Source organism: Neophocaena asiaeorientalis, unplaced genomic scaffold (genome assembly GCF_003031525.2).
Source record: "Neophocaena asiaeorientalis asiaeorientalis breed wild unplaced genomic scaffold, Neophocaena_asiaeorientalis_V1.1 scaffold72, whole genome shotgun sequence".
In the NCBI taxonomy this organism is placed as follows: domain Eukaryota; kingdom Metazoa; phylum Chordata; class Mammalia; order Artiodactyla; family Phocoenidae; genus Neophocaena; species Neophocaena asiaeorientalis.
This window is the reverse complement of record NW_020185336.1, coordinates 7,584,423-7,608,589: the sequence shown is the minus strand read 5'-3', so window position 1 is coordinate 7,608,589 and position 24,167 is coordinate 7,584,423. Positions and strand designations below refer to the sequence as shown.

At 44.5% G+C, this 24,167-nt stretch overlaps 1 protein-coding gene across 10 annotated transcripts in view; it reads left to right on the top strand.

The window, feature by feature from the left end:
- Positions 1 to 23,927, top strand: part of PKP4 (plakophilin 4) — a 251,819-nt gene extending 227,892 nt beyond the window's left edge. For 7 of the 10 annotated variants that reach the window (XM_024735928.1, XM_024735930.1, XM_024735929.1 and 4 more), the window contains 11 exons: positions 732 to 915; positions 4,746 to 4,863; positions 6,365 to 6,556; positions 6,761 to 6,934; positions 10,389 to 10,539; positions 13,856 to 14,051; positions 16,319 to 16,403; positions 16,527 to 16,644; positions 19,176 to 19,304; positions 21,047 to 21,120; positions 22,920 to 23,168. In XM_024735928.1, coding sequence (XP_024591696.1) covers positions 732 to 915; positions 4,746 to 4,863; positions 6,365 to 6,556; positions 6,761 to 6,934; positions 10,389 to 10,539; positions 13,856 to 14,051; positions 16,319 to 16,403; positions 16,527 to 16,644; positions 19,176 to 19,304; positions 21,047 to 21,120; positions 22,920 to 23,168 — 1,670 coding nt within the window. Of the gene's footprint in view, positions 1 to 731; positions 916 to 4,745; positions 4,864 to 6,364; positions 6,557 to 6,760; positions 6,935 to 10,388; positions 10,540 to 13,855; positions 14,052 to 16,318; positions 16,404 to 16,526; positions 16,645 to 19,175; positions 19,305 to 21,046; positions 21,121 to 22,919 lie in introns of all 10 variants that reach the window. The other 3 variants (XM_024735926.1, XM_024735932.1, XM_024735933.1) reach the window with 3 other exon arrangements.
- The last annotated feature ends 240 nt before the right edge of the window (positions 23,928 to 24,167 follow it).

Here is a 24,167-nt window from a genome sequence, read left to right as displayed (position 1 = left end):
TAAGCTACATTTAAGGTCTGGTTGTCCTAGCAATATTGATACGAATTACAATATTGGGAGCTTTTAATTTATTGTTAGTCTCGCCTGTATCCAAAAAGGAATGGTAGTAACTTGCACATGCTGATAAAACTCTTAACGTGGAAATAGAAATGTTTAAACCTTATCTAAATATGGGAGATAAGACAAATGTAACCACCCTTTGTGCAAGTTACTTCAAGTATAATATTTAAGCATGAGCTTCCCGGTAGCAAAAGTAAGAAAAGGAAGTGTGATGAAGAGAAAGTGTCCTTCTTTTGAGAAAGAGAAGTTCTTTTCAAGTACTAAATTTTAAAAATGGTTTGTCACACACAACACTGAATGTGAGGGATGATACAATGAACCACAGTTTTACAGCCATCACAGATGCATCATATTTATGACCCTTGATTGGATTGTGCCCCTCCCCCTCACAGGGTAACTCTAATTTGCTTTGCAAAACCATAGTCGTCTTGCCTGATAGATACATAGGCTCCAAAACTTAAGATAAGGACGACTTGGTAATATACTGCCAGAAGCTTACATGTGTTCAGTCAACATTTATTAGAGGTCCATCCCCAGCCTGGTTGTAAATTCAGGCCATAGATTAGGTTTGGAACAGACTGAATTCCAATCAATTAAAGCTAATATGTTTATTTCATTACTAAAACTGCAGGACTTCTAATTGATCTGATATTTAAAATCTCCTTCTTTAGGAGTTCTTTGGAATTTATCCTCATGTGATGCCGTAAAGATGGCAATCATCCGCGATGCTCTCTCAACCCTGACAAACACTGTGATCGTTCCACATTCTGGATGGAATAACTCTTCTTTTGATGACGATCATAAAATTAAATTTCAGACTTCACTTGTTCTGCGTAATACGACAGGTTGCCTGAGGTAACTTTTTGTTTCTTCTTTACGATTAAGTCTGTGATTAAATAATATGTGTCATAGCTAAGTTGACTTCAGGATGATTTAATATTTCATTTCTATGAATATCTCTCTAAGTTTCCAAGTTTTTTTTTTAATTTAGACCACTGGGCTTTGTTATCCTATGAGGAAAACATCGTGAGCACAGAGCAGTGGCCTGAGAGACATTATCTTATAAACGACTCTTCTATAGATCAGTCAAAAAAGCCCTTTCAGTCTGAAATTATTGTCAAAATTCCAGTGTTTTCCACTCGAGCAGCATTTTTCTGGTTGTCACATTCTGATTGCTAATGTGTTGGCAGCCTGGTGTTTGTTTAAATTCAAAATGTGGAAGTGCAAACTTCATGTTATAAAGTAGCTCAGTCACGGGGACGTAATGTGCAGCAAGGTGACTATAGTCACTAATATTGTGCTGTAAAGTTGAAAGAGGCTAAGAAAGTTCTCATCACAAGAAAAAAACACTTGGTAACTTTGTGTGGTGACAGACGGTAACTAGACTTATTGTGGTGATCATTTCACAAAGTATACAAATGTCAAATTATTGTTTTGTACACCTGAAGCTAATATAATGTCTGTTAATTAGACTTCAGTCTTTTTAAATGTAATGGTTAAAACTTTTTTGCTTTTAAAAGGGTGCAAAAAGGTGTGGTTTAAGCAATCACTGGGTTTAGAGTTTTATAAATAAATGAAAATGAGCCCAAATACTCTTTTCAGTCATTATCGTTAGCATTTAAAATCCATAAAGCCTCCTTTAACTGTACACGGTGCTGCTCATTATTTGCCATTAACTCTCATCAGCTCAATTTCCACCCAGTTTCCCAGGCTTACTGGGAACTTGAAACAGTAACCTTGGGGCAGAGTGGCCTGGTGACAACAAGAGTGGGCTCTGGCTTTAGACAGACTGACTTCCTGTCCCATTCTGAGCCTCAGTTTCCTCATCTTTACAATAGGGGTAATAATAACATCTCAGAGTTGTGAAGACTCAGCTTGTATAAAATGCTTCGTGTAGTGTCTCACACACAGTGAGCGCTATTTACCGTTTAGGCTAAGATGTCTGAGCATCTTGGGGGAGGGGAGGAGGACGCACTCAAGACAAAGGGAACAGGGAGTGTACAGGCTCTGGGGCAGGAAGGGGCTTGAGGCTGGAGCTTAACGGGCAAGGTGCAACGTGAAACCAATTACGTTGGGATTTTTTAGATCGGAGCAAGGAGTGCACCACATGCCAGGTGTCATGGGGAACCATCAGAGTGTCTACTCACAAGAGTAGGGACGGTTTCTGGCTGTGATGGGGGCCACAGTGGGGGCAGGAAGGCAGATGACATGGGTGACAAAGGCCAGGCACCAGAGAGAGGTCAGCAGAGCGGAGTACGTTGTGGAGGGAGAGGCTGACAAGGTTTGCTCATGGACTGAATATGAGTGGCGAGGAAAAAGGAGGAAGTAAGGACAGCGCCTAGATCTCTGGCTAGATCAGCTGGGAGCACGGAAGTGCTGTTGATGAGGTCGAGCAGAGGGGTGGAGGAAGGGTGGAGAGACGAGCAGCTGAGGGTTTTGTCTGGTCCACTTTGAGATGTCTGATTAGCTATCCATGTGGATAAATGTAATGTCTGGATAAACGAGTCTGGAGTTCTAGAGAGGGGTTGGGCTAAAGATAAAAACTGGGGAGTCATGGGTCTATAGGTTGTATTAAATCCAAGGAGCAGAAGGAGGCCACCCAGGAGAGCACCAAGATAAAGATAGGAAGCGACCAAAGTAGCCCTGGGCACTCCAGAGGGGACCCACAGGCAGAAGAGGCTGAGAAGGGAAGACAGCAGGATGAGAGGAGAAGCAGAGGGGTACCGGATCCCTGTTAGAGGAACAGAAGAGGTCACCTGTTGAGAGCTACTGAGAGGTAACCCTGGATAAGAACAGTAGAGGGACTTCAGCTATGGAACGCTGTGTTGTCATTCAGTCATCAATAATCTATATTTTCTACTTTTATTTTCTCTTAAACCATTGTAGCAGGAAGCCTCTAAGATGGACGCAAAAACTCTTGCCTGCTAGTGTTATGCCCATGTGTATTCCCCTTTCGTTGAGTGAAATCCTTCAAATAAATAGTAGTTCTGAAGTTCTAGATGCCACTTCTGAGATTATGTTACGAAGAGACTGGCCTATGTGTTGCTCACTCTTTCTCTTCTTGCCCTCATTCTGAGCGAAAGCTAGCTGCCATGGTGTGAGCTTCCCCAGGTAGAAACCCCCATGGCAGGAACTGACGTCTGGCAAACAGTGAGAAGCTGCGGATTGCCATAGTCACGTGAATGGACTTGAAAGTGGATTCCCTGAGGACTGGGAACGACCACTTGTGTGAACTTGGAAGTAGATCCTTCCTAAGTTGAGCCTTCAGATAACTATAGCCCCAGATAATAGCTTGATTGTAGCCTTATGGGAGACTCCAACCCAGAGGCACCCAGCTAAGGAGCACCTGAATGCTGGCCCCAGAGAAACCATAATACAACAAGTATTTATTTTTTGAGCTGTTAAATATTGGGGTAATTTGTTATACAGCAATATATAGCTAATAGAATCATGAATTAAAGAAAAGTATGTATTCTAATATCTCAAATAAGTGGGGCAGATGAATTTATATGATTTCTAATTTTATTTAATTTTAGTTAGGGAATATATTTTGTGTCATATTGATTGAAGATTCTTTTATGTTCTAGTAGCCAGTCAGTATTGATATAGGTTTGATAATATTTAATATGGAATTGAAGATAATAAGTGTTTTCTCTTTGTATGGGACAGATACGCAGCTTATTATTTTGTTTATTCCTGTGGTTGACATTCAGCTGATTCAGACTTTGTACTTCAAACTGATTGTTCAAGTCTAACATCTCTTCTACTTCGTTGACACCTTCATATGATGAATCAGTGCCTTTGTTACTTTGGCTATTAAATATTTTTTAGTAACAAACAAACAAAAAGAACAGTAGAGGGATCACGCGTGATAGTATCTCTGGCCTCAGAAAAACAAAGGCGAAAAGAAAAGTCATTCCCGATCCCCCTTACCTAGTCTAAGTTTTACAAAATCTCAGAGTTAGCCTAGAACCCTTGTTAATGGCACATAAAATAGAGCCTTATAATTTGGTATCAATTCACGAAGTTGAATTGATAGCACAAGTTTCCATATGGATGAGACCTAAAACAATTTTCAGGTTTTTTAATAATTAAAAAGATGAGAAAAATTGTGGCTTGAGCAAGTGTTCCTATTTAACTTGAAATGTTTATACAAGAAATATGTTTCCTCTGTTCATTCAAGAAGCATTTATGACCACCTACTACATGCAAAACATTTTAATAGGTGCCGGAACTGCAAAGACCTTATGACCTAACAAGGGAGGTAAAGGATGTCTGAAAACAGCAACCATGCATGGCTAGCAAACATCCTTTTACATGGTGGGCACTTCCTAATTGCTTCCTATGTAGCAGCTCATCTCTTCCTTACAGCAACCTTACGAGGTAGTTACTATTATTCCCCCTTTCTTATGTATGAGGAAACTGAAGATGAGCCCCAAAATAATTATTTTAGGAGGTTAGAAGGTGGCCCGTCACAAGAGAGATACAAAGTTCAAGTGCCACTGCTCCCTTCTGTTTGTGTGGCTAATGGGGGGCTGGCTATTACTGTGAGCTCCCTCGAGATTAAAATGCAGCCTCCAAATGCCTCTTCAGACCAGATCTACGTGCTGCTGTGTCACCCGTTCTCAGATCATTAAGGTAAGGCTCCACGGCTAACGAGCTCCCCCGTGCCTCTGCCTGTTTAGGAATCTCAGCTCCGCGGGGGAGGAAGCGCGAAGGCAGATGCGATCCTGTGAGGGGCTGGTGGACTCTCTGCTGTACGTGATCCATACGTGTGTGAACACATCTGACTACGACAGCAAGGTCAGTGAGCGCCGCAGTGGCAGAGGACAGCAGCTGCCGACCGCCGCTGTCCACGTGCCATTGACTCTTTCTGGAATTCTTGACCATCTCCTCCTTGTTAGGCTACGCTCCAGATTAAAGGGAGACTGTCTCAAAGTAAATAAATAAATAAAGGGAGACTGTCTCTAAAAATTACAAGTTAACAGGGACATGAGAACTTAAGAAAATAGCCTTAGAACCATGAAAACTGAGTGACTCCATGTGGCGAAGGATCGACCAGGGTCCAGACCTTCTCTGTGGTTTCTCCTGGGCTCATCGTCAAGGTGATGGCCCCACTGCTCTTTCGTCCAGTTCCGTATCCCCTGCTGCTACAGTCAAATCCATCTGGATCTAGGTATCTACTGAATAAAAGTTCCTGGTCCAGGCACTGGAATCTCCCCAACCTCTCTTCCCTTCTTGCCTCGGTACCAACTCTGGGTGCCCCTTTCTACATGCGGTTGCAGTCTTTCACCCACTCCGTCTGTTACCAGCATGTCCCCCTTATCCTCCCCTCCTATTTCCTCCATCCCGGCCCTCTCACAAGGAATTCCGCTCATCATTTTTCAGCTGTGATGCCATCCAGGGTCTGCCCCAGCATCAGGGGCCAGGGAAGGTGGGGAGAAACAGGAAGGAGGGACTAAAAGTGTCAGGAGTCCCAAGGCAGGCAGGGCACTTGTTGTTCAGGATGGGCTGGACGAAGAGGGGCCACAAACAGGCCTGGTCGTAAACAGGGGTCTAAAAGGAAAAAGAAGACTGAGTGGTAGGATTGCGGGGGAGCTAGAGGAGAAATTCAAAGTGACAGCCAAGTTTTTATTTGAGCTCCAACTGAACCAAAAGATCTGCAGATGAAATTGAGAGGAATAAGCAAGTTGGAAGGGGAGCTCGCTAGGCAAAACTGAACTTGGTTCTAGACACACTTGGTTGAAGTGAGTTGGCCTCCCAATTAGAGGCGTGATACAGACTTTGAGGAACAAAAGACCATGTACAGAAGGCAAAACGTCAGCAGAGAAAGAGAGCAGGTCGTGGAACTTTCCACAGAGGGAGGGGGGAGGGGGAAATGGAAGGAGACGACAAAGATGGCACTTGCGGGGAGGGGCTGTGTCCGGGGTGGAGGCTGGTCGCACCCGCTGTCACAATGAGGATTCCCAGTGGTGAGAAGGGGGGGACTCTGGTAACTTGGGCGCATCTCTGCCACTGCGGCAGCCCTGAAGCACAACCCTGGGCATTTTCTTCTCCAGAGCCTTGCACAGTTCCCTCAGCAGGCAGTCAGATCGTCAGCTGCACTGTGGATGGCTCTGCACTCTGTCATTGGGTGTCCCGCCAACAGCCTCACGGTTCTGACCTTAGACTGTTGCAGTTCCCATAAAGGGAAAAGCAGTTCTTTCACGTTCTACATTTCTTTACTATCACTGGTGCTCAGTACAGAAACACTTTGCACTAATGTGCCACAGTGGTTTTAATCCTACACTGTGTTGGGTTTCAGACCGTGGAGAACTGCGTGTGCACACTGAGGAACCTGTCGTATCGGCTGGAGCTGGAGGTGCCCCAGGCCCGGCCGCTGGGGCTGAACGAATTGGATGACCTGCTCGGAAAAGAGTCTCCCAGCAAAGACTTGGAGCCAAGCTGCTGGGGGAAGAAGAAGAAGAAGAAAAAGAGAACACCACAAGAGGATCAAGTTAGCATTTTACTTGACATGAAACTCTAAAGTTTCGTTTCCTCTGGGAGTGAGAAATCACATATTTGGCAAGAAAAAATTTTTTTCTCGTGATGCAGTTTTTCTGCTTAGCTCTAGCTGAGTCTAGCAGAAAGGAACGTTTTCAGGTGTTGGATACTGTGTTCACATATTTGCTTCCACTAATGCGTGCTCTTTGTCTTTCAGTGGGATGGAGTTGGTCCTATCCCAGGACTGTCGAAGTCCCCCAAAGGGGTTGAGATGCTGTGGCATCCGTCAGTGGTAAAACCATATCTGAATCTTCTAGCAGAAAGTTCCAACCCAGCCACCTTGGAAGGCTCTGCTGGATCTCTCCAGAACCTCTCTGCCGGAAACTGGAAGGTAGGATGCCTTCTACTTGTGCACCCTTCTTGCAGTCAGATCAGCAATGATCATGGAAAGGGACACGGTTGTTTAGAGTTTGGTAAAGCGGGGGAGGAGAAAAGCAGGGAGACAGCAGTCGGCTCTGGGGATCCAAAGATGAATATGACGTAGGCTGGCGAGAAAAACAGACAGATGGAGCCAGTACAGTGTAGACCCCATGGGATATGTGTGCGGCGGGGTCTTGGAAGAGGACATCTAACCCAGCCTGGCAGGTGAGGGAGAGGCAAGGAAAGAGGGGAGCCAGAACATAGGGAAGGGTTCCTGGAAGGGTGGTGCTGCCCAAATGGAACCTTTAAGAATGAGTAGAATTAAGCCAGCAGAGTCGAGGTCGGGGTGTACAGGGAACCAACCAGATAAAGGGACAACAGGGGAAAGGCGTCACAGTGAGGATGCCGTGGGTGGAGGCTACAAGCTGGTTGCCGGGACGTGGAGGGTGGGACGAGGAGTGCCCCCGTGCAGCTGGGCCTCGTGACCAGGCCTGACGGCCAACTTCAGGAGCTGGGACCCAACCTTCGGGCCAGAGGGGCCGCTGAAAGGGTTTAAGCAGACCAACGACACAGGCTGATGTGGACACCGTTGGATCCCGTCTGCAGCAGCGCAGAAAGCGAATTTGAAGTAGAGGAAGGTTGAGGCTGGGATTCTGTAGGGGAGTCTGGTGAGAGATGCCGAGGGCCTGAATTAGAGCTGAGGCTGGGCCGCCATTCCTGTCTCAGGCACTCATAGAACATACACATGGCAAAGTTCCCACCTCCACTAATACGTGTGTGACTTCTTTAGGAAAACTGAAGGTGATTTCTACTGTTACCACTATAAGCAAGTTCTCAAAACTTTTTAAATGTCATCTAACAACTTCCCAGACAATCCTTGTTTGAAACATTTCAACCTCTAGAAATTTCCTAACAAGTATATTTCAGTAGAATTACTATAATGCTTGTTTTTGACTACTTCTTCCATCACCCCCTCCCCAAATGAAAATTGGCCATCGTTTTTTCCGTGAGAGTGAAAAGCATTGCTAGGCCTAGGTAAGGTTTGTTTCATGTGGCCAGATGCTCTAATGAATATATACAGATAATTACAGCCTAGCCCTAAGACACCGTGGCTGTTTTGTTATTGTTCTTGATATGTGTGTGACTGAGTCACTTTGCTGTACAGCCGAGGTTGGCACAGCACTGGAAATCAACTATAGGTCAATAAAAGTGAATAAATAAATAAATTTTTAAAAAATTAAAAGTGCTGGGCTTCTCTGGTGGCACAGTGGTTGAGAGTTCACCTGCTGATGCAGGGGTCATGGGTTCGTGCCCCGGTCAAGGAAGATCCCACGTGCCGCGGAGCAGCTGGGCCCGTGAGCCATGGCTGCTGAGCCTGCGCGTCCGGAGCCTGTGCTCCGCAACGGGAGAGGCCGCAACAGTGAGAGGCCCGTGTACCGCAAAAAAAAAAAAAAATTAAAAGTGCTAATAGCTTAGCATCTAAGTGCTGGCTCTGGAGCCAGACCCCTTGGCCTTGAATCCTCCCCCACCCCCCTTGCTAGCTGGGGGCCTTAGATCGCTCTGTCCTCAGTTTCATCATCTGTAAAATGGAAATAATACCTACCTCATTTGGCGGTTTTAAGGATTAAATGAGATAAATGTGGAGGACCCAGGAGAGGGCCTAGCACATAAGTATCAAAAATATTTATGTTGGTGACTCAGTGTTCACCTCCAGCTTCTTATGACCTGAGACTCATTTGATGATAATACGAAAAAAGACAATAATTAAAATAGATACGATTTGAGCTGTAGAATTTTATTTTCTGGGATCTTTAGTGAATAAACGTTAAATGGCAAGGTCGTTTAAAATATAAACATTATATGGAAGTGATTTCAAAAGTGTCTAAAATAGTAAATCAAAATATTTGCCCTCATTAAGAAAGCAAGATAAACATGGCCACAGATGTGATAAGTCAGAAGCTATCTGGGAGTGGTGATGGCTGTAGTGCTCTGGAAGGGAGGCGCCCAGGGCTGGGCTGAGCCAGTTGGTCTCCAAACGAGATAGGTGTTGGTTCTGTCCTTGCAGGTTTCAGAGAGAGAAGTTGCCAAAGCTGCCCAAGTCCTTTGCCTGATAGCAAGTCATGTATTCTATTTCTCTTGCAGATATCACTTGATTTGGAAAATAAGAGTATTGACTTCATCCGAAGAAAGCTAATAGGATCTTTGAAATGCATCTTTTCCTTTTATTTGTGTTATTAGCATAATCTATTCTGTTGTTATTAAGGACACTGAGTAGTTAGTCACATACTTTCATGTTCAAAATAATACAAAGGGCTGGCAGATCTGTGTCCTCCTGTCTTGACCACAGCAGGAAAGTATTAGATGTTTTATGAGCAACATTTTTCAATTATCCTAAATTTTGAAAGACAATGTCAGTGAAAACTCAAAACAAGATTAAAGACCCATTTTCAAATGTTACTTTTTTTGTTTATTTGTTTCCTCGATGACTTAGTGTTTGTTCCCAATTCATACGGTGCCCAAACTGACTCACCTTACAGACTTGCCTCTTAATCACAAAAGAAGTTCTTGACTGTGGATTAAAAAAAATAGCAGGGCTTCCCTGGTGGCGCAGTGGTTGAGAGTCCGCCTGCCGACACAGGGGACATGGGTTCGTGCCCCGGTCCGGGAAGATCCCACATGCCGCGGAGCGGCTGGGCCCGTGAGCCATGGCCGCTGAGCCTGTGCGTCCGGAGCCTGTGCTCTGCAACGGGGGAGGCCACAATAGTGAGAGGCCCGCGTACAGCAAAAAAAAAAAAAAAATAGCAGCAGCAGCTAACTAATCTTGAATGGTAAAGCATTTTGCACACAAATATACTTACTTTTTCACCAGTGTGTATGAATTACAATGCTCAGTGTTCCTGCAGAATTCCTCTTCTTCTGAGGCAAGGGATTTTTTTTCCAAGCAATTTCCTTGAAAGGTTACTAAACTGTAAATATTGTTGCAGAGAATACAGGGGAGAAATGACTTGATGGAAACAGGTTCTCCTTTAATGTGGACTGACCAGTTACCCTCTCTGCCATCCTATTTATAGCCTCTGTACCTGGCCTGGGGCCAACTGCAGAGAAGACACGCCATCCGTCCTTAATCATGTTTATGTAGCTGAAGTAGAAAATAATCACTGCCTTCTCTTTTCTACCCAAAAATATCTGCCAGATGGTGGCTTGAGCTTTTCAGGCTTCGGGATTTCTTTTTAAATCAGTCATCCTAGCTTATCTTTCTCCCAAACTGGTTTTCTCCTGACTGGCATCACAAATTTAATCTCCCGTTGGAAAGAAAACATTTAATCTATTAGTTTGTCTTTTGGAAACATCTTTTTTTAGGCAACAGTAACATCTGAGAGTTGAACTCTGTTTTATATTACTTATTACCTTGTTTTATTTCCTAGTTTGCAGCGTACATCCGAGCAGCTGTCCGCAAAGAAAAAGGGCTCCCCATCCTCGTAGAACTTCTGAGAATGGATAATGATAGAGTTGTTTCTTCTGTGGCGACTGCCTTGAGGAATATGGCCCTAGATGTCCGCAACAAGGAGCTCATAGGTATGTTCTGGTGACCAGGTGAGCTATAAAGAGAGAAACAACAGCGTTTATAAAACTCTTCTTTTGATTTATAAAAATATGACATTTAAAATGATTAGCAACTCAGTCCTAGTCCCCGGTGTCTTGGCATGTTTGGTGCCTGTGTGTCTGTCCTTTCTGACCATTCCTTTTCAGCAAGAGGCAGGCTCATTCATTAAACACTGGATCAGGAAGGTAAATTTTCAGAAGAGCTAGCAATTTCAGTCATACATTATAAAACTGCTTGGTAGATTTGGTGTATCTCTTTCCCCAGAGAGTCATTTCTTGAACAACCAAAAAGGTTTAATTCTCCCTTTTCTGATTTCTGAGTCGTATCTACTAATTCTCCAACACTACCGTGTTCTAAATTAAAAAAAAGGAATCACATGAATGTTTTATAGCTTTTCCCTCTCACATCTGTGTAAGTGCTCGCCTTAAAACAGAGGTACTGTTCCAAGGCCTGACCCCAGGGCAGGGTCAGGATGAGGATAAGGCAAGTGAGGCACACAGGGTGCAAAATTTTAGGAGGCATTCACCCTTGGGTCCATCCAGACGTCGGGTCGGCACTTGCGTGAACTTGAGAATGAGTGCCTCTTCAAAGTTGTGCACCCAAGGCAGCTTAGCTTGCTTGCCTCCGGAGCATGGCCACATCCCAAGCAGAGTGTGGGGGAAAGAAAAGATCAGAGACCCTCCAGTGGACCTCAGGTTAAACCCTGGATGTGCTGCTCACTGGCTGTATAACCTGGAGTGTCCTGTATGGAGCCCATGTGGGCTTCATTCCTTCATCTGAATTGAAAACTCTCCCTTGGTTCCCATCTCTGAAAGGGAGCTGCCCATGCCTGCGCTCGTCACCGTGGGCTTGCTGTGAAAATGCCCCTTGTAAACCCCCCAGCTCCACGCCAGTCCTACAGCTGATGACAGGTCGGGGAGAAGGAGGGAAAATTTGACAAGATCTTATGTGGATTAGTGAATATATATTGAACTCATATTAAAATACACCTGCCATGATAGAGCAAGACAAAGGTGGAGAGAGAAAAGGAACAAGGACAACAATGTTTACCTCAGAGAGTGTCTGCGAGGAGTCACTACGGCCCCTCACACAGTGCCTGGTAGACGTGCTATTTTAAATTATTGCCTGGATTAACCTGCTCTTAAAACACTGTCTCTTTGGGCCAAATTGTACCCCCCAGAGAGGAAAGGAGGCTCTTCCATGCCCTGTTCATAGCCAGCTCATGCCTGATTCCAATAGATGTGTTATAGCTCCAAGATCCCACATTTCCTTGAGAGAAATCCTTTAGGTCCCTAAAAAGATATTTTTTAAGTTATTTGTTACATCTGTATTATTTGAATTTCTTATAAGAAGCCCGTATAGTTTGGGAGTTCTTAATGCTAAAAAACAGTGTTGGCCACACACACCTTGTGTCCTGTCATTCCACAAATGGGAGGAGAGAGATGGGAGAGCAGAGGGTGCACAGCCAGCTCCATGAGCGCTAAGACCTTGGGGAAGAATGCATGTATATTCCGGGGCATCACCTTCTCTCGGTGCATCCCTGTGTTTTCTGTGAATGTCCTCACCCCCTTTTAAACTTTCACGCGTGTTTTCTGTCTCCTCTGATGAGCATTATTTTACCCAGCTGGAGTACTCTTGAGCTGTTTCAGGAGTCGCTTTTTCTTGTTTCCCCACGAAGATCCCTTCCTTCCTGTGTGGTCTGAGCCCCTCCCATAATCAGTATGTGACTCTGATTTACCCAGCACTTCTGTTCCTAAGAAGCATGCCCTTCTCTGACCTCTCCACTCTCTCCTCACATCCGTCACCAGCGCTAGCCGTGGACTTTCTCTCCAGAGCCGTTTTTTACGAGGAAACAAAGTTTTGTCAGTTCACAAAAGTTGCTGCATACCCAACTGAGTCTGACCAAGCCAGCTGTCTGGGCTGCAGGCTCTGAAGGGACCACTAGGCTCACTCACAGACCGAGTGACTGGCCTTCTCCCAAGCCTCCAGAGTGCAGTTTAAAATTGTGCCGTAGCAAAGTGACGAATTACATGTCGTGGACCTTTTGGTCATTCGTGAGTATTCAGAATCACCAGTGCTAACTTATCATCTGTTCTTAAAAACCACATTTATCTTCTGGCTTACCGTGTCATCACGGCTTTTCCACGCTTCCTAACAATGTTCTCTGTGAGTTATGCCCGCGTCTTCACTTTGACGTGCTGTAAATTATGCGGCCTGTACTCAGGCCCTGTCTTCTTCTGCTTGCCATTGTATATAAATAGGTCTTCAATAAAAACCCCATTTAGCATCCACTCAGTTATTAGCATAGGGAGAAAAGCTAGGAAAAGATTTACTTGAGCTTTAGTTAATTTCTTTTGTCTGCGGTACAGTTATTCCAGTTTGTCAGTCAGTAACTGAAATGGAAAAAGCTTGAGATAATCTCTGTTTGGAGAAGAGTAAGGGGAATTGAGGATCTGTACGGAAATGCCTCAGTAGCGAAGGGACACCCCAGCCTGGTCCTGTCGGGAACTTTATTATTGCACTACTTCTGGGACGTAACATACCCTTAATCTTCATACCAGAATTATACTTCTGTCTTCTTTAAAAGAAACGAGCATGTTGTTACTGATGTCAGACCAACTGATATAAACCCTCAACTTGATAAAAATGTGGGATGAATTGGGAGATTGGGATTGACATATATATATATACCAATATGTATAAAATAGATTACTAATAAGAACCTGCTGTATAAAAAAATAAGATAAAATTCAAAATTTTTGAAAAAAAAAAAGTGTAACTGTACCCAGTTCACATGTTGAGATGTAGAAAGATTTAATGAATTGTTTGGCAGCCTTACTTGGTCCAGCTTAAAATTTATTCAAAGAAAAGTTTTTAAAAGCTTTAAGAGGAAGTTGTATTTCCTATATGATGCATAGGAACTGAATGGAGAGTAAAATTTACTATCATAATTCCTTTATTCTTGCTGTTAATGAAAATAGTGGAACTAAAGCAACTTGTTTGTTATACCCAGTTTTATACCCTGATTTACATTTTCTTTCAGCAAATTTGCAGTAAGGTTTTATAAACCAATCATTTCCTCCAGCGGCATGGCCATAGATGTTAACCTGCCCCGTACAGTTAAAATGTTTGTTATTTCTTCTTTACCGTGGATTTTTTCTTTCTGGTTATTGTCTCTTTTGAGGTTTTGTTTTCAAGAGACTGCACAGTCACGATCTTTCAATGACAACAATAACAAAAACCAGGTCCCTTCCAAAAGTGGAATGAGCTCTCTTTTGCCTCGGGCAGGTAAATACGCCATGCGAGACCTGGTCAACAGGCTCCCGGGTGGCACCAGCCCCAGCGTGCTGTCGGATGAGACCGTGGCAGCCATCTGCTGCGCCCTGCACGAGGTCACCAGCAAGAACATGGAGAATGCCAAGGCCCTGGCTGACTCGGGGGGCATAGAAAAGCTGGTGAACATAACCAAGGGCAGAGGAGACAGGCAAGTCTGCTGCAAGGAGACGCCAGCGCCTGGCCCTCATTCCTGTGACAAGGGCCTTGGTCGAGGATACACTGCTTATTGGGAAGGATTTATGTGTGTACTTCTCACGTGCCAATAAGCTAAGTGGTTTCCAGCAGTTAAAACCTGTTTTTTGCTGGGAGAGGTATCTGTGGTCATGTGGCCCCTTTTCTGCTCTTTATTTTCTTGGAGCATCCCTCACCCCTACCGTCATTCCTGTCCCTAAAGCCACATTTGGCCGTTTTGACTCCTGGAAGAATCAGACATTTCATGAGGAGGAAAACCTGGGGCCCCATCTCCCTTGGACCTTTGGCTCTGCTCCAGGCTCCAGGGCCTGTTCTGCAAGAATATCTTCTTAAATCCTCAGTTCTGGGATTATTTCACCTAAATAATATTTCACCTAAAATCACCACATGCAGCAGAGCCAGAGCCCGTTGTGTGGCCTCAGGATGTGCCCTGGGCTTGGATCATACCTCTCTTGTGGGTGACACCCAAGTGATGAAGCAGCAGAAGTAGGGATTAGAGGATTGGTGGCAAAAATTGAAGGTTTCTTGTCACGGAGCTATAGCAGTGACTGTGAATTTGCCTTAGTATCAGATCAGAGAATCCTTCAAGGAAGCTGGAAGTGTAGGGCTGCTTGTCCCATTCTCGACACAACAGGACAGTAGCCTCCCGATCAGTCGTAAAATGGCCCACCCGTTTCCCCACTCTCCTCCTGCACACGGCAGTGGCTTCTCTGGGGTTATTTACGACCCCCTCTGGCATCTGACAGCCCCCCCGGAGCGGGTGCCTTGTCTTTTCATTCACTGCTACATCCTCGGTATCTAGAACAAAGACTGGCCCATAGTAGTAAACATTTATTAATTGGCTGAGTGTCAGTACTAGAACTCACACTATGTATACTTTTTTTTTTTTTTGCGGTACTTCTCACTGTTGTGGCCTCTCCCGTTGCGGAGCACAGGCTCCGGATGCACAGGCTCAGCGGCCATGGCTCACGGGCCCAGCTACTCCATGGCGTGTGAGATCTTCCCGGACCGGGGCACGAACCCGTGTCCCCTGCACCGGCAGGCGGACTCTCAACCACTGTGCCACCGGGGAAGCCCCTGTGTATACTTTTGAAGAATAATGTAGCAAATCATATTCTCACCCCGCAGAAACCACAGCTACCAACATTATTCATATTTCCTTTCAGTCCTTTTCTGTTAGGTATCTTTTTTTATCTCATTAGTAATAAGTACAAACACACTCATTTTTATTTCAAAGGAAATGAAACATTACAGATAAAGCTAAGGCCCTGTTCCACTAACTCCGCCTCCAGCTCCCTTCCCCTCTCCTGTAAGAGTAACCGAAATCACATTTAGTGCTCCCAGAATTTTGTGAGATAGGCTTTATTCGTGAAAGGCATAAGAACAGGCTGGAGAAATGCTGAACCAGTGCCAAAATCTTTGTATATTGAAAAAAAAAAGTCTAATTTTTTTTTTTTTCAAAATAAGAGATTCAGAAAACCTGGATCAAATCAAGCTGTCTTCTGAATATACACTTATTTTCCTTTTGATTCACTCACCAAGCTTCTATCTCTTGCGCACCTGCCACGGCTACAGCAGTGAGCAGTTCACATCTGCCCGCAGGTAGCTTACATGCCATGGGTGGAACAGACAAGGTACCAGTGGAATGAGCAGCGCCTGTGGATGGTGCTGAGTGAAGGGCAAATAACAAAATCGGGGACAGCGATAGGGCATGCCAGGGTGAGGAGGGGTTGTCACAATTTCAGACACACTGGTCGGGAAGGCCTCAGGGAGAGGGGAGGTAATAACTGACCTTATTTTCTAAATCAATCACTAGAGCACACAGACACCTCTGTTCACAAAGAGGCACAAATGACAAGAAGGCAGTGAACATGTTTTATATGAAGGCCTAATAATGGGGGTGGGGGGTAACTTAAGTTAACTTGGGAGGGTCCTCAGACACTTGAGATGTGTGATCATGGTCAGAAGTCGTGGGCTCATCCCGACCACAGCTTCTGACCACAGAGCCAAGTGCCTGTGAGCCTCTCTTTGGTCCTTGCCACCTCTGGCCAGCCCTGAACTTGACGGACTCCCAGGTACACCTGATTCCTTGGTGGTGGTTTCTAGCAGCAGCCTCCTTGCCCCCTGGTCCTTGGAGTGATGGCCTCTTGGCCATTGCTTTGCTGCCAGAGCCTCTTCAAGTGGAGCCGCCCACATTCATTAACATCCCCACTCTCTCCCTAGATCATCTCTGAAAGTGGTGAAGGCAGCAGCCCAGGTCTTGAATACATTATGGCAATATCGGGACCTCCGGAGCATCTATAAAAAGGTAACTTACAAGAATAGCTCTGGCATAATTAGCATTCATGAGCGCACACGCTCGTAATCATTGATTGTAATGAAATGTCATTATCCACTTTGAGAGGTTTCTTTTCCTCTTTTAACTCCACAGGATGGGTGGAATCAGAACCATTTTATTACACCTGTGTCAACATTAGAGCGAGACCGATTCAAATCACATCCTTCGTTGTCTACCACCAACCAACAGATGTCACCTGTCATTCAGTCAGGTCAGTGGGTAAACTCCCCGTCTTGGTGAGAGCATTTGTGTGACAGAACATTGTTTCCCATCCGGAGATCGAACGTACACTGATTAAGCCTGTCACCTCCAAACACTGAGGAAGGGAGAGTTTGCTCTTCAGGCTGAAAGCCTCCTTTGGGAATTACATGGTATTGTATACAGCAGACCCACTCTCCTCCTTCCGCTTTAAAAGTTTATGTAAGTTTACACCAACTGTGGCGCATAAAAGTATCCCGGGGTCCTCAATAGCATCTGTTCCCCCTAAGATTCTGCTTCACTAGCTTTGCGAAGGGGCCTGGGAACCTGCATTTAATAAGCTGGCCCAGTGGTGCGGATGCAGGAGAGTGGACGAACACACTCTGAGAACCATTAGGTTGTGCCTGAAAATGGCTGCCCTTGCCTGCCTGCAGGCCATAAATCTGAAATCTCTTCAAAGTGATTTTTTCGTTTTCTTGGTGAAAACTCTTAGAAAGAATCCCTTAGACGTGAGCTTTAGACCCATAGCCTGGGAGAGCCGTGATCTCCACCTGTGCCTTACTCCTCAGCAGTTAAAGCTTCATCCCCTGGCTGCCTTCCAGATCCCCAGCATCCATGGCTAATGGGAACGGGCCCTGCAGGTGGCTTTACAGGAATTCCCTTTGATTTGTAAGTTGGGAATCTTGACAACCACACTACTTACATATTGGTGGTGTTTAATTTGGTAGAAAGAATGTATTGAGGCTCAGACTGGGTTTTGTCGGGGGGGGTTGTTTTTTGGGAGGATTTTTTTTTGCATGTAAGAACAGAATATTACTACCAAGTCAATTCAGTCCTGTAAATTTAATTCTTAACTAAATGAAACAGGAAAAGTAATATCTTTTTTTATTTGGCTTTAAATCTCCCATTCTGACATATAAATATTACCTGTTGTATTCAGCTGTGCTCCTGCTGGCAGTCTTATTTCTCATGTGGACAGATGTGACCAAAAAGACTAATATATGACTGGTGGTTCTTGTCACATAATTGGATGTCTCCGCTTGTACCAGGAATTTTTAAAAATTATCTCTGCCTACTGCATATGGTGTATACTTAACGTCTTAGTTTTTAAATTATGAGTTGTTTTCTTCAAAGAGACTTCTGCTTGGATTTTGACACATCTTGCTGGGTTCCCAGGTGTAGCCTGTGGCTGTCTTGCTTTATAAAAATGCTCAGGATTCTTTAGCGACTCGGGAAGAGGGGTGCCTGGGGAAGCAAGAGAGCTTGCTGTTTAACGAAAGGCATGTGTACAGGCCAAAGAATAATTTCAGACAAATCAGGACATAGTCACTAAGCAATGAACTTGTTTTGAGGACCTCTTAAATATACACACTGGACAGTGCTGACGGGCCCCGTCCAAGTTCCTAGGTCCCTCTCTGGATTCCATTTGAAGGTAGGATCTGATTCACACTTGTTTCTCCATTTATTCTGAGGACTGATCATCCGTCCCTCAGCACTAGCACGGTATCTGCTTACGGGCACATCTCACATCTTGCTGATGTAATTATGGGAGGCGGGTGGCGACGGCCTCTGTCCTCCTACCTTGTAGAAAGTAGGCAGGATGAGAAGCACATAGACACTGCCCATGCATGCTCACTGTGTGTCAGTGAAGTGACTTTCTAGGGAAAATATTTTGATGTCAGTCTTCCTCTGAAAGCATCAATGCACACAAAACCACTGGTAGCAGGGCCTGGGGCTTACCGCTTTGAAGTGGATCCAGTGAATAAGTGACCACTCTTAATTCCAAGATACTTCAGTGCGAGCAAGATGGGTTTTTTAATGAGAAAAAGAAGATGTTTTCCTTCTGTGCAAAAATGTCCCAGCAGGACACCCATGGGTAGACATGTTATTATGAAATGTTTGGCTCCAGCTGGGATAAAAAAGCTGGGCCTTTGTGAGGCCTGGGCTTCTCAGCACCATGAGCTTGATGAGCAGGGCTTATGGAGTTTAAAAATTCCCCTGACAGCTGGTCAGCATTATAAATTTTATTGGCTGGGCACTCTTATTCAGACACATTTAGAGATACAGATATTTCTGAAATCATCAGAAATCAAAACATGCCATAAAACATCTACTTACTGAAGAGCTATACATAACGGATAATAGATGGGTGTGTTACAAGTCGGTGAACTGAGCAGCACATGTAACTCTTGCATGACCGGGAAGTTACCATCACTCGGTTTCAAAGACCCAAGCAGGGGGTTGAGACCCACCGTGTCACTGGGGAAGCCGCATGAGCCCTGCAACCACGTGCTGTGGCTCTCTAGCAAGCTTGGGGGTCGACAGTGCTGATCCTCACAGTGGCCGGCCTGCGGGTCACCTTCCAGAGACCCAGGGCTGGCTGCCCTACGACTCACAGCACCTCTAAGAGCTGACTTTAGTGCCAGCCACGTGCACTTCTAATTACTGACCTTTGTTTTTCCAGAGGGGACTTTCTAGAGACACTGACAGCCTGATTTCTCTTTCTTCTCTCTCTCTCCCTCCTCCTCTTGCCTCTCCCTTCAGTCGGCAGTACCTCTTCCTCACCAGCACTGTTAGGAATCAGAGACCCTCGCTCTGAATACGATAGGACCCAGCCACCTATGCAGTATTACAGTAGCCAAGGGGATGCCACACATAGAGGCCTGTACCCTGGTAAGACGCCAGTCGGGTGTGTGATAGAGTATCTCGAAAAGCCGCGTGTCCCCAGGCACTTGGCCGGTGGCCTGGGAGGTAACCTCTGCCTGCAATGAGATGGTCCCCCAGCAGCAAACCATGGTCCAGTCTCTCCGTCTCCTGCTTCAGGGCCTTCTCCACTTGTTTTAAGTAAAAACAAGTGAGGGTAGTGGTCTGGTGACCGCACATAAAATGAGCACTGTATCCAAACGAGAAAGCATTTCCGACTCCCCTGCAGCGCAGGCCCTTTGTCCTGCCCCCCTCCCCACTCCCCTGTGTGTTCCAGAACCCTGAGCTCTGTGACACTTGGCAGGCCCACATCTCCTGGACTGACTCATAAATTCAAACCTGCGGATGGAGATTAATTCCATTTACATTTTTGTGGAAAAGAGTTTGAATGAATAACAAAATATATAACGGGATTCTCCTCAGATGATTATTTTTTAAGAATAACAAAAATGATGTTGCCCAGTATTAATATTTTTATGTCCTATTCAGAAAGCCCTGCATATAATTTACTTAAAGAAGGCCAACCTGAAGGGTTACCAAGGTTTCCTATTGTCTCCATTCTCAACTATGTTGCAAATTAGTACTCTACAGGTTTCAAATGAAGCAGTGTGAGCTAACAAAAAAGTGGGGGGAACCCTCCTTTCTCAACAACAACAAAAAAAAACGGTTTCTTAAAAAGAAAGAGAAAAACTGGTGGCAATTTAACAACTGCTGGGGGAGCAGTCTCAGTTGTGCTGTTGTCTTTAAGATTGTGATCTCACAGGACTGTTTACTAATCAACTACTGTTACTATGGCAATTAATAGCTCAGAAAATGGCAGATGCTACATTTCAAACACCAAGCTCTTTGCAGAGGAAATGCACACACCAACTGAAGTGCATTGTTGCTTCAGGTTTGCGGCAGCCTGCTTTATTTTAAAGATCGCCTCCTTAGCATGCACGCCCTTCTGTATCTTCTTTGCTTGCTTCAATAAACTAATTTGCCTCAAATATGTTTCATTTTCCTCATTAAAAAAAAATAAAAATCTTTACTAGCCTTAACAGTACTTGAAGGGTAACCAATGACATCATTGGGAGTCTACTGTGGACTCGTGAAGACAGCTATCTGATTACCAGGTTCTTTTTGTTTTGAAACATACTTAAATGTGGTGGACACAAGAATGTGCCCCCAGGTGGCCGGCCTGTTAGAACACACCTGTGCCTGCTCCTTCCAGGACCTGGGATTTTGAATCAACGCTGCTCTGAGGGCATGGAGCTTGTTCCACTGTGTTCCCCTACCCCCTCATCTGACCCAGTTCTCTAGCTCAGAGCCCTGGAAAAGCCGTGTTCCTTGGCGCAGGGAGCAAGTCTGCTCTTCAGAGCCAGCCAGGGAAATCTTCACAGGTGGGAAGAGCTCAACCAGAGGTTGAGAAGGAGAGCTCAACCAGAAGTTGAGAAGGAACCCTTTTTGGATGAGCTATGCATTGGCATTGCTTTTTGGTGAAACACACAGCCTCTCTTTGCCGTATTCATTAGCCCCTAAGAACCCTGGGTAAGCAGCAGGCAGGCTTGATCCAGGGCACCCAGGCTGCTGACTGGTCCGGGGCTGTGCTGGCACCGGGGAAGGCAGGGCCTGTCGGGGACGCCACCAGCCCTAGAGCAGGGAGTCCACACAACCTAATGGAACAGAGTAATGAGCACTAGTTTTTAATTTCGTAAAATATTTTCTTACAGGCTCCAGCAAACCTTCACCAATTTACATCAGTTCCTATTCCTCACCAGCAAGAGAACAAAATAGACGGCTACAGGTGAATTTGCAATATCATTTTTACAGAAGGCCGATTAGCAGGGATCAACACAGTAAGGGGTCCGCGCCGGTTGACTTACCTGAGCTGGGCCCACCCGGCAGGGGCCGAGGAGCTTCCCCGGGGGAATCTCTGCTCCTCGGAAGCTCATCCGTGGTTTAAGCAAATCACTTCCACAATAGCCTTATGTCCTTGCATATCCGAACTGGTGCCACCATGCCACTGATGGCAACCAGCTGAGAAGTCTTTAACTCCTACTCTTTGCCCAACAGTTTCTTTTCCCCACTCTTATTTTTTTTTTTTCCTGTTAATCTCTAAAATCTCTTCCATCCTGTGGGTGCGGAAAGGTTGGTAAGCACACTTCATTCTCTCTTCTCATTGTTCTTTTTTGTACATACACCTCTTTCTCCATCTTCATGACTCCCTCCCATCCAAGCCTCCGTGGTTTGAAAACACCTGAGTCCACAGCCAGATCTCTATTAGGCTCAGAGGTCAGAGTGGATCCAGCCCTGCAGGGGTGAATTCCACTCTCCATCACAATAGGGACTAGTGATTGTAACGTTCAATCTCTGCGTTCATGAGGGGCCTTGAAGTTCATTTTGGTCCTTCCTGATGCCATGTCCACCTGGGCCATCTGATCTCTCCTCTTACCTTCCATTAACACATGAGCAACTGGGGGTTTCCCAAACAAGCCTGTATCCTGCTCTGCAGAAAAGGATGCTCTTAGACCTCCCTTCACATCATCTTTTCTCTGTAGATGGAAGAAGAACCTCTCAAGTTACTCATAATCTTCTTTAGCCAGGAGAAATAGCCTCAGAATCGTAACTCTAATTTAAAAGCAAGTTTAGCTCTGAAATCCTTATAATGTTAGAATGCGTTTAGTTCCAGAACATGGTGTTGATACCTATGTGATAAATACGTTACATCTTACTAAGAGGGGGATTTGGGCATGATCGGGGGAAAGACAGACATTAGAACCATTACAGTTTTTCTCCAAACATATTTGAAGAAATTAATGTGAGGTCAGAGATAAGACAACACAAAAGAAAATGAGGGCAGGGGTGGATGATGCCCACCTGTGTTTCACCTTGCTTCCTTACAGATGGAGTTATTATTAGCCCCAGCTTGGGGAGGTCTTTTCCTTTAGAATTGTATATGCTTACGTATCTCTTCTAATTTTGCTACTCTCCTGCCCAGAGACTGCCTTATTCCTTTAAAATTCCTTTCAGCCAGCAGGGTTTCCAAAGTGTGACTGTTCACCAAACTACATATTTCTTTTTTTTTTTTTATAAACATCTTTACATGTTTCTTTTAAAACTGAGGGATGGACTCAATCTTCATCTCTGAGGTAAATGTTTTAAAAGATGGTTGTGCAATTACACAACAATCCAAAGCCCAAAAATCCAACCTTTAACTAATGTGCTAATGGTTTCCCTGTGTCAAAGCAAAAATCAAGTCTATCCTTTCATTGGGCACGCCCAGGTCACAGGCTCCTCCACAGCAGAGCACGGAACTCGGCCTCTAGTAAGGAGGGAGGTATCTTGGGTTCTCCCAAGGCGCTGACTTCTAGAGGCCATAGGAAAGGACTTGAGCAAACTGCCGGCCTGCCTGTAAACATAGTGTAAAATCCCTACGGTCCACTAGTGAACATACAGTATGCACCAGAAACAACTTTCAACCATAAATTCACAAACACTGAAAATTGCTGTAAAAATATGAAGCAGGAAGCCCACGTTAATTTTCCCTAAACATGTACTTCCAAAAATTGCCTTGATTTATTTGCTTTTTCATTTTGTCAACAGCATCAACAGCTGTATTATAGTCAAGATGACTCCAACAGAAAGAACTTTGATGCATACAGATTGTATTTGCAGTCTCCTCATAGCTATGAAGATCCTTATTTTGATGACCGAGTTCACTTTCCAGCTTCTACTGATTATTCAACACAGTATGGACTGAAATCGACCACAAATTATGTAGACTTTTATTCCACTAAACGACCTTCTTACAGATCAGAACAGTACCCAGGGTCCCCAGACTCGTGGGTGTAGCATCAATGCTTGGGAGAGGAACTCTTTCTTTCTAACCTTGTTTGGATTGAGATGAGAAGTCCGTCTTGCTGATTTGCTGATGAAATGTGAAAGTGACATGGAAGGAATGAGTGAAGAGAATTTTTTTTTTCTTTTTTGAGGAATTATCAGGGAAGTGAGGCAACCTTTGGGAGGGAGGACTTTCTAAGCTCTACTTAGGCATTAGATCTAATTACCTGTAGATTCTATAGTCTGGTGAAGGTGTGGGCGATGTGATGAGAGGTTTGTGAAATGGGTGAAATGAGATGGGGGATGTGTAGGTCAAATCAAATTAAAGATGATTTTTTTAATGTGAATAAGTTATGTTCTGATAGTTTGTACAGAAAAAAAATAATAAAATGGATGCCCTTCATGTTTTATTGCTATTACTAAATGTCAAGATTGTATGCTATTGTGTCTTGTAAATTTCTTTTGTTGGTGTAAATATGGAAATGCCACATTGGTTAAGTGCCATCATTTGTAACGCAGTGTGTCATTTGAAAAGAGATTTGAAGAAACTGACAGCTTAAAAAACAAACGGGAAACCCAAGGAATTGTTAGCGGTTAAAAACAAACTACAACATCCTTTGTTTTCAAAATGAATAGTGTACCTTTGAAGCACAAAGTCCAGTCTGGTATAGCAGCGCCATGCCCATTCCCTTGCCTCTTTCATAGGACACTTCACTGCCATTTTCTATGCACATGAAAGAAAAATAAATGTGGAAATTTCATCCTTGGAAATTTGCTCCCTGTTCTTTTTTTTTTTTTTTTCTGTGTATGACACGGAAAAGCAGATTGATAAATGCAAATCTCATTGCATCATGTAGGAAACAGCTTAAATATATCGAACTATTTTGGACTTTTCCTAGTTCTGTACAGTTAATACACTTTGTGAGATGGACTATACCAAAGAATGAAGCTGTGAACTTTCCTCCTCTTTACCTATCTTAGTGTTTTTATTTCTTGGGTTCTGTTTTGAAT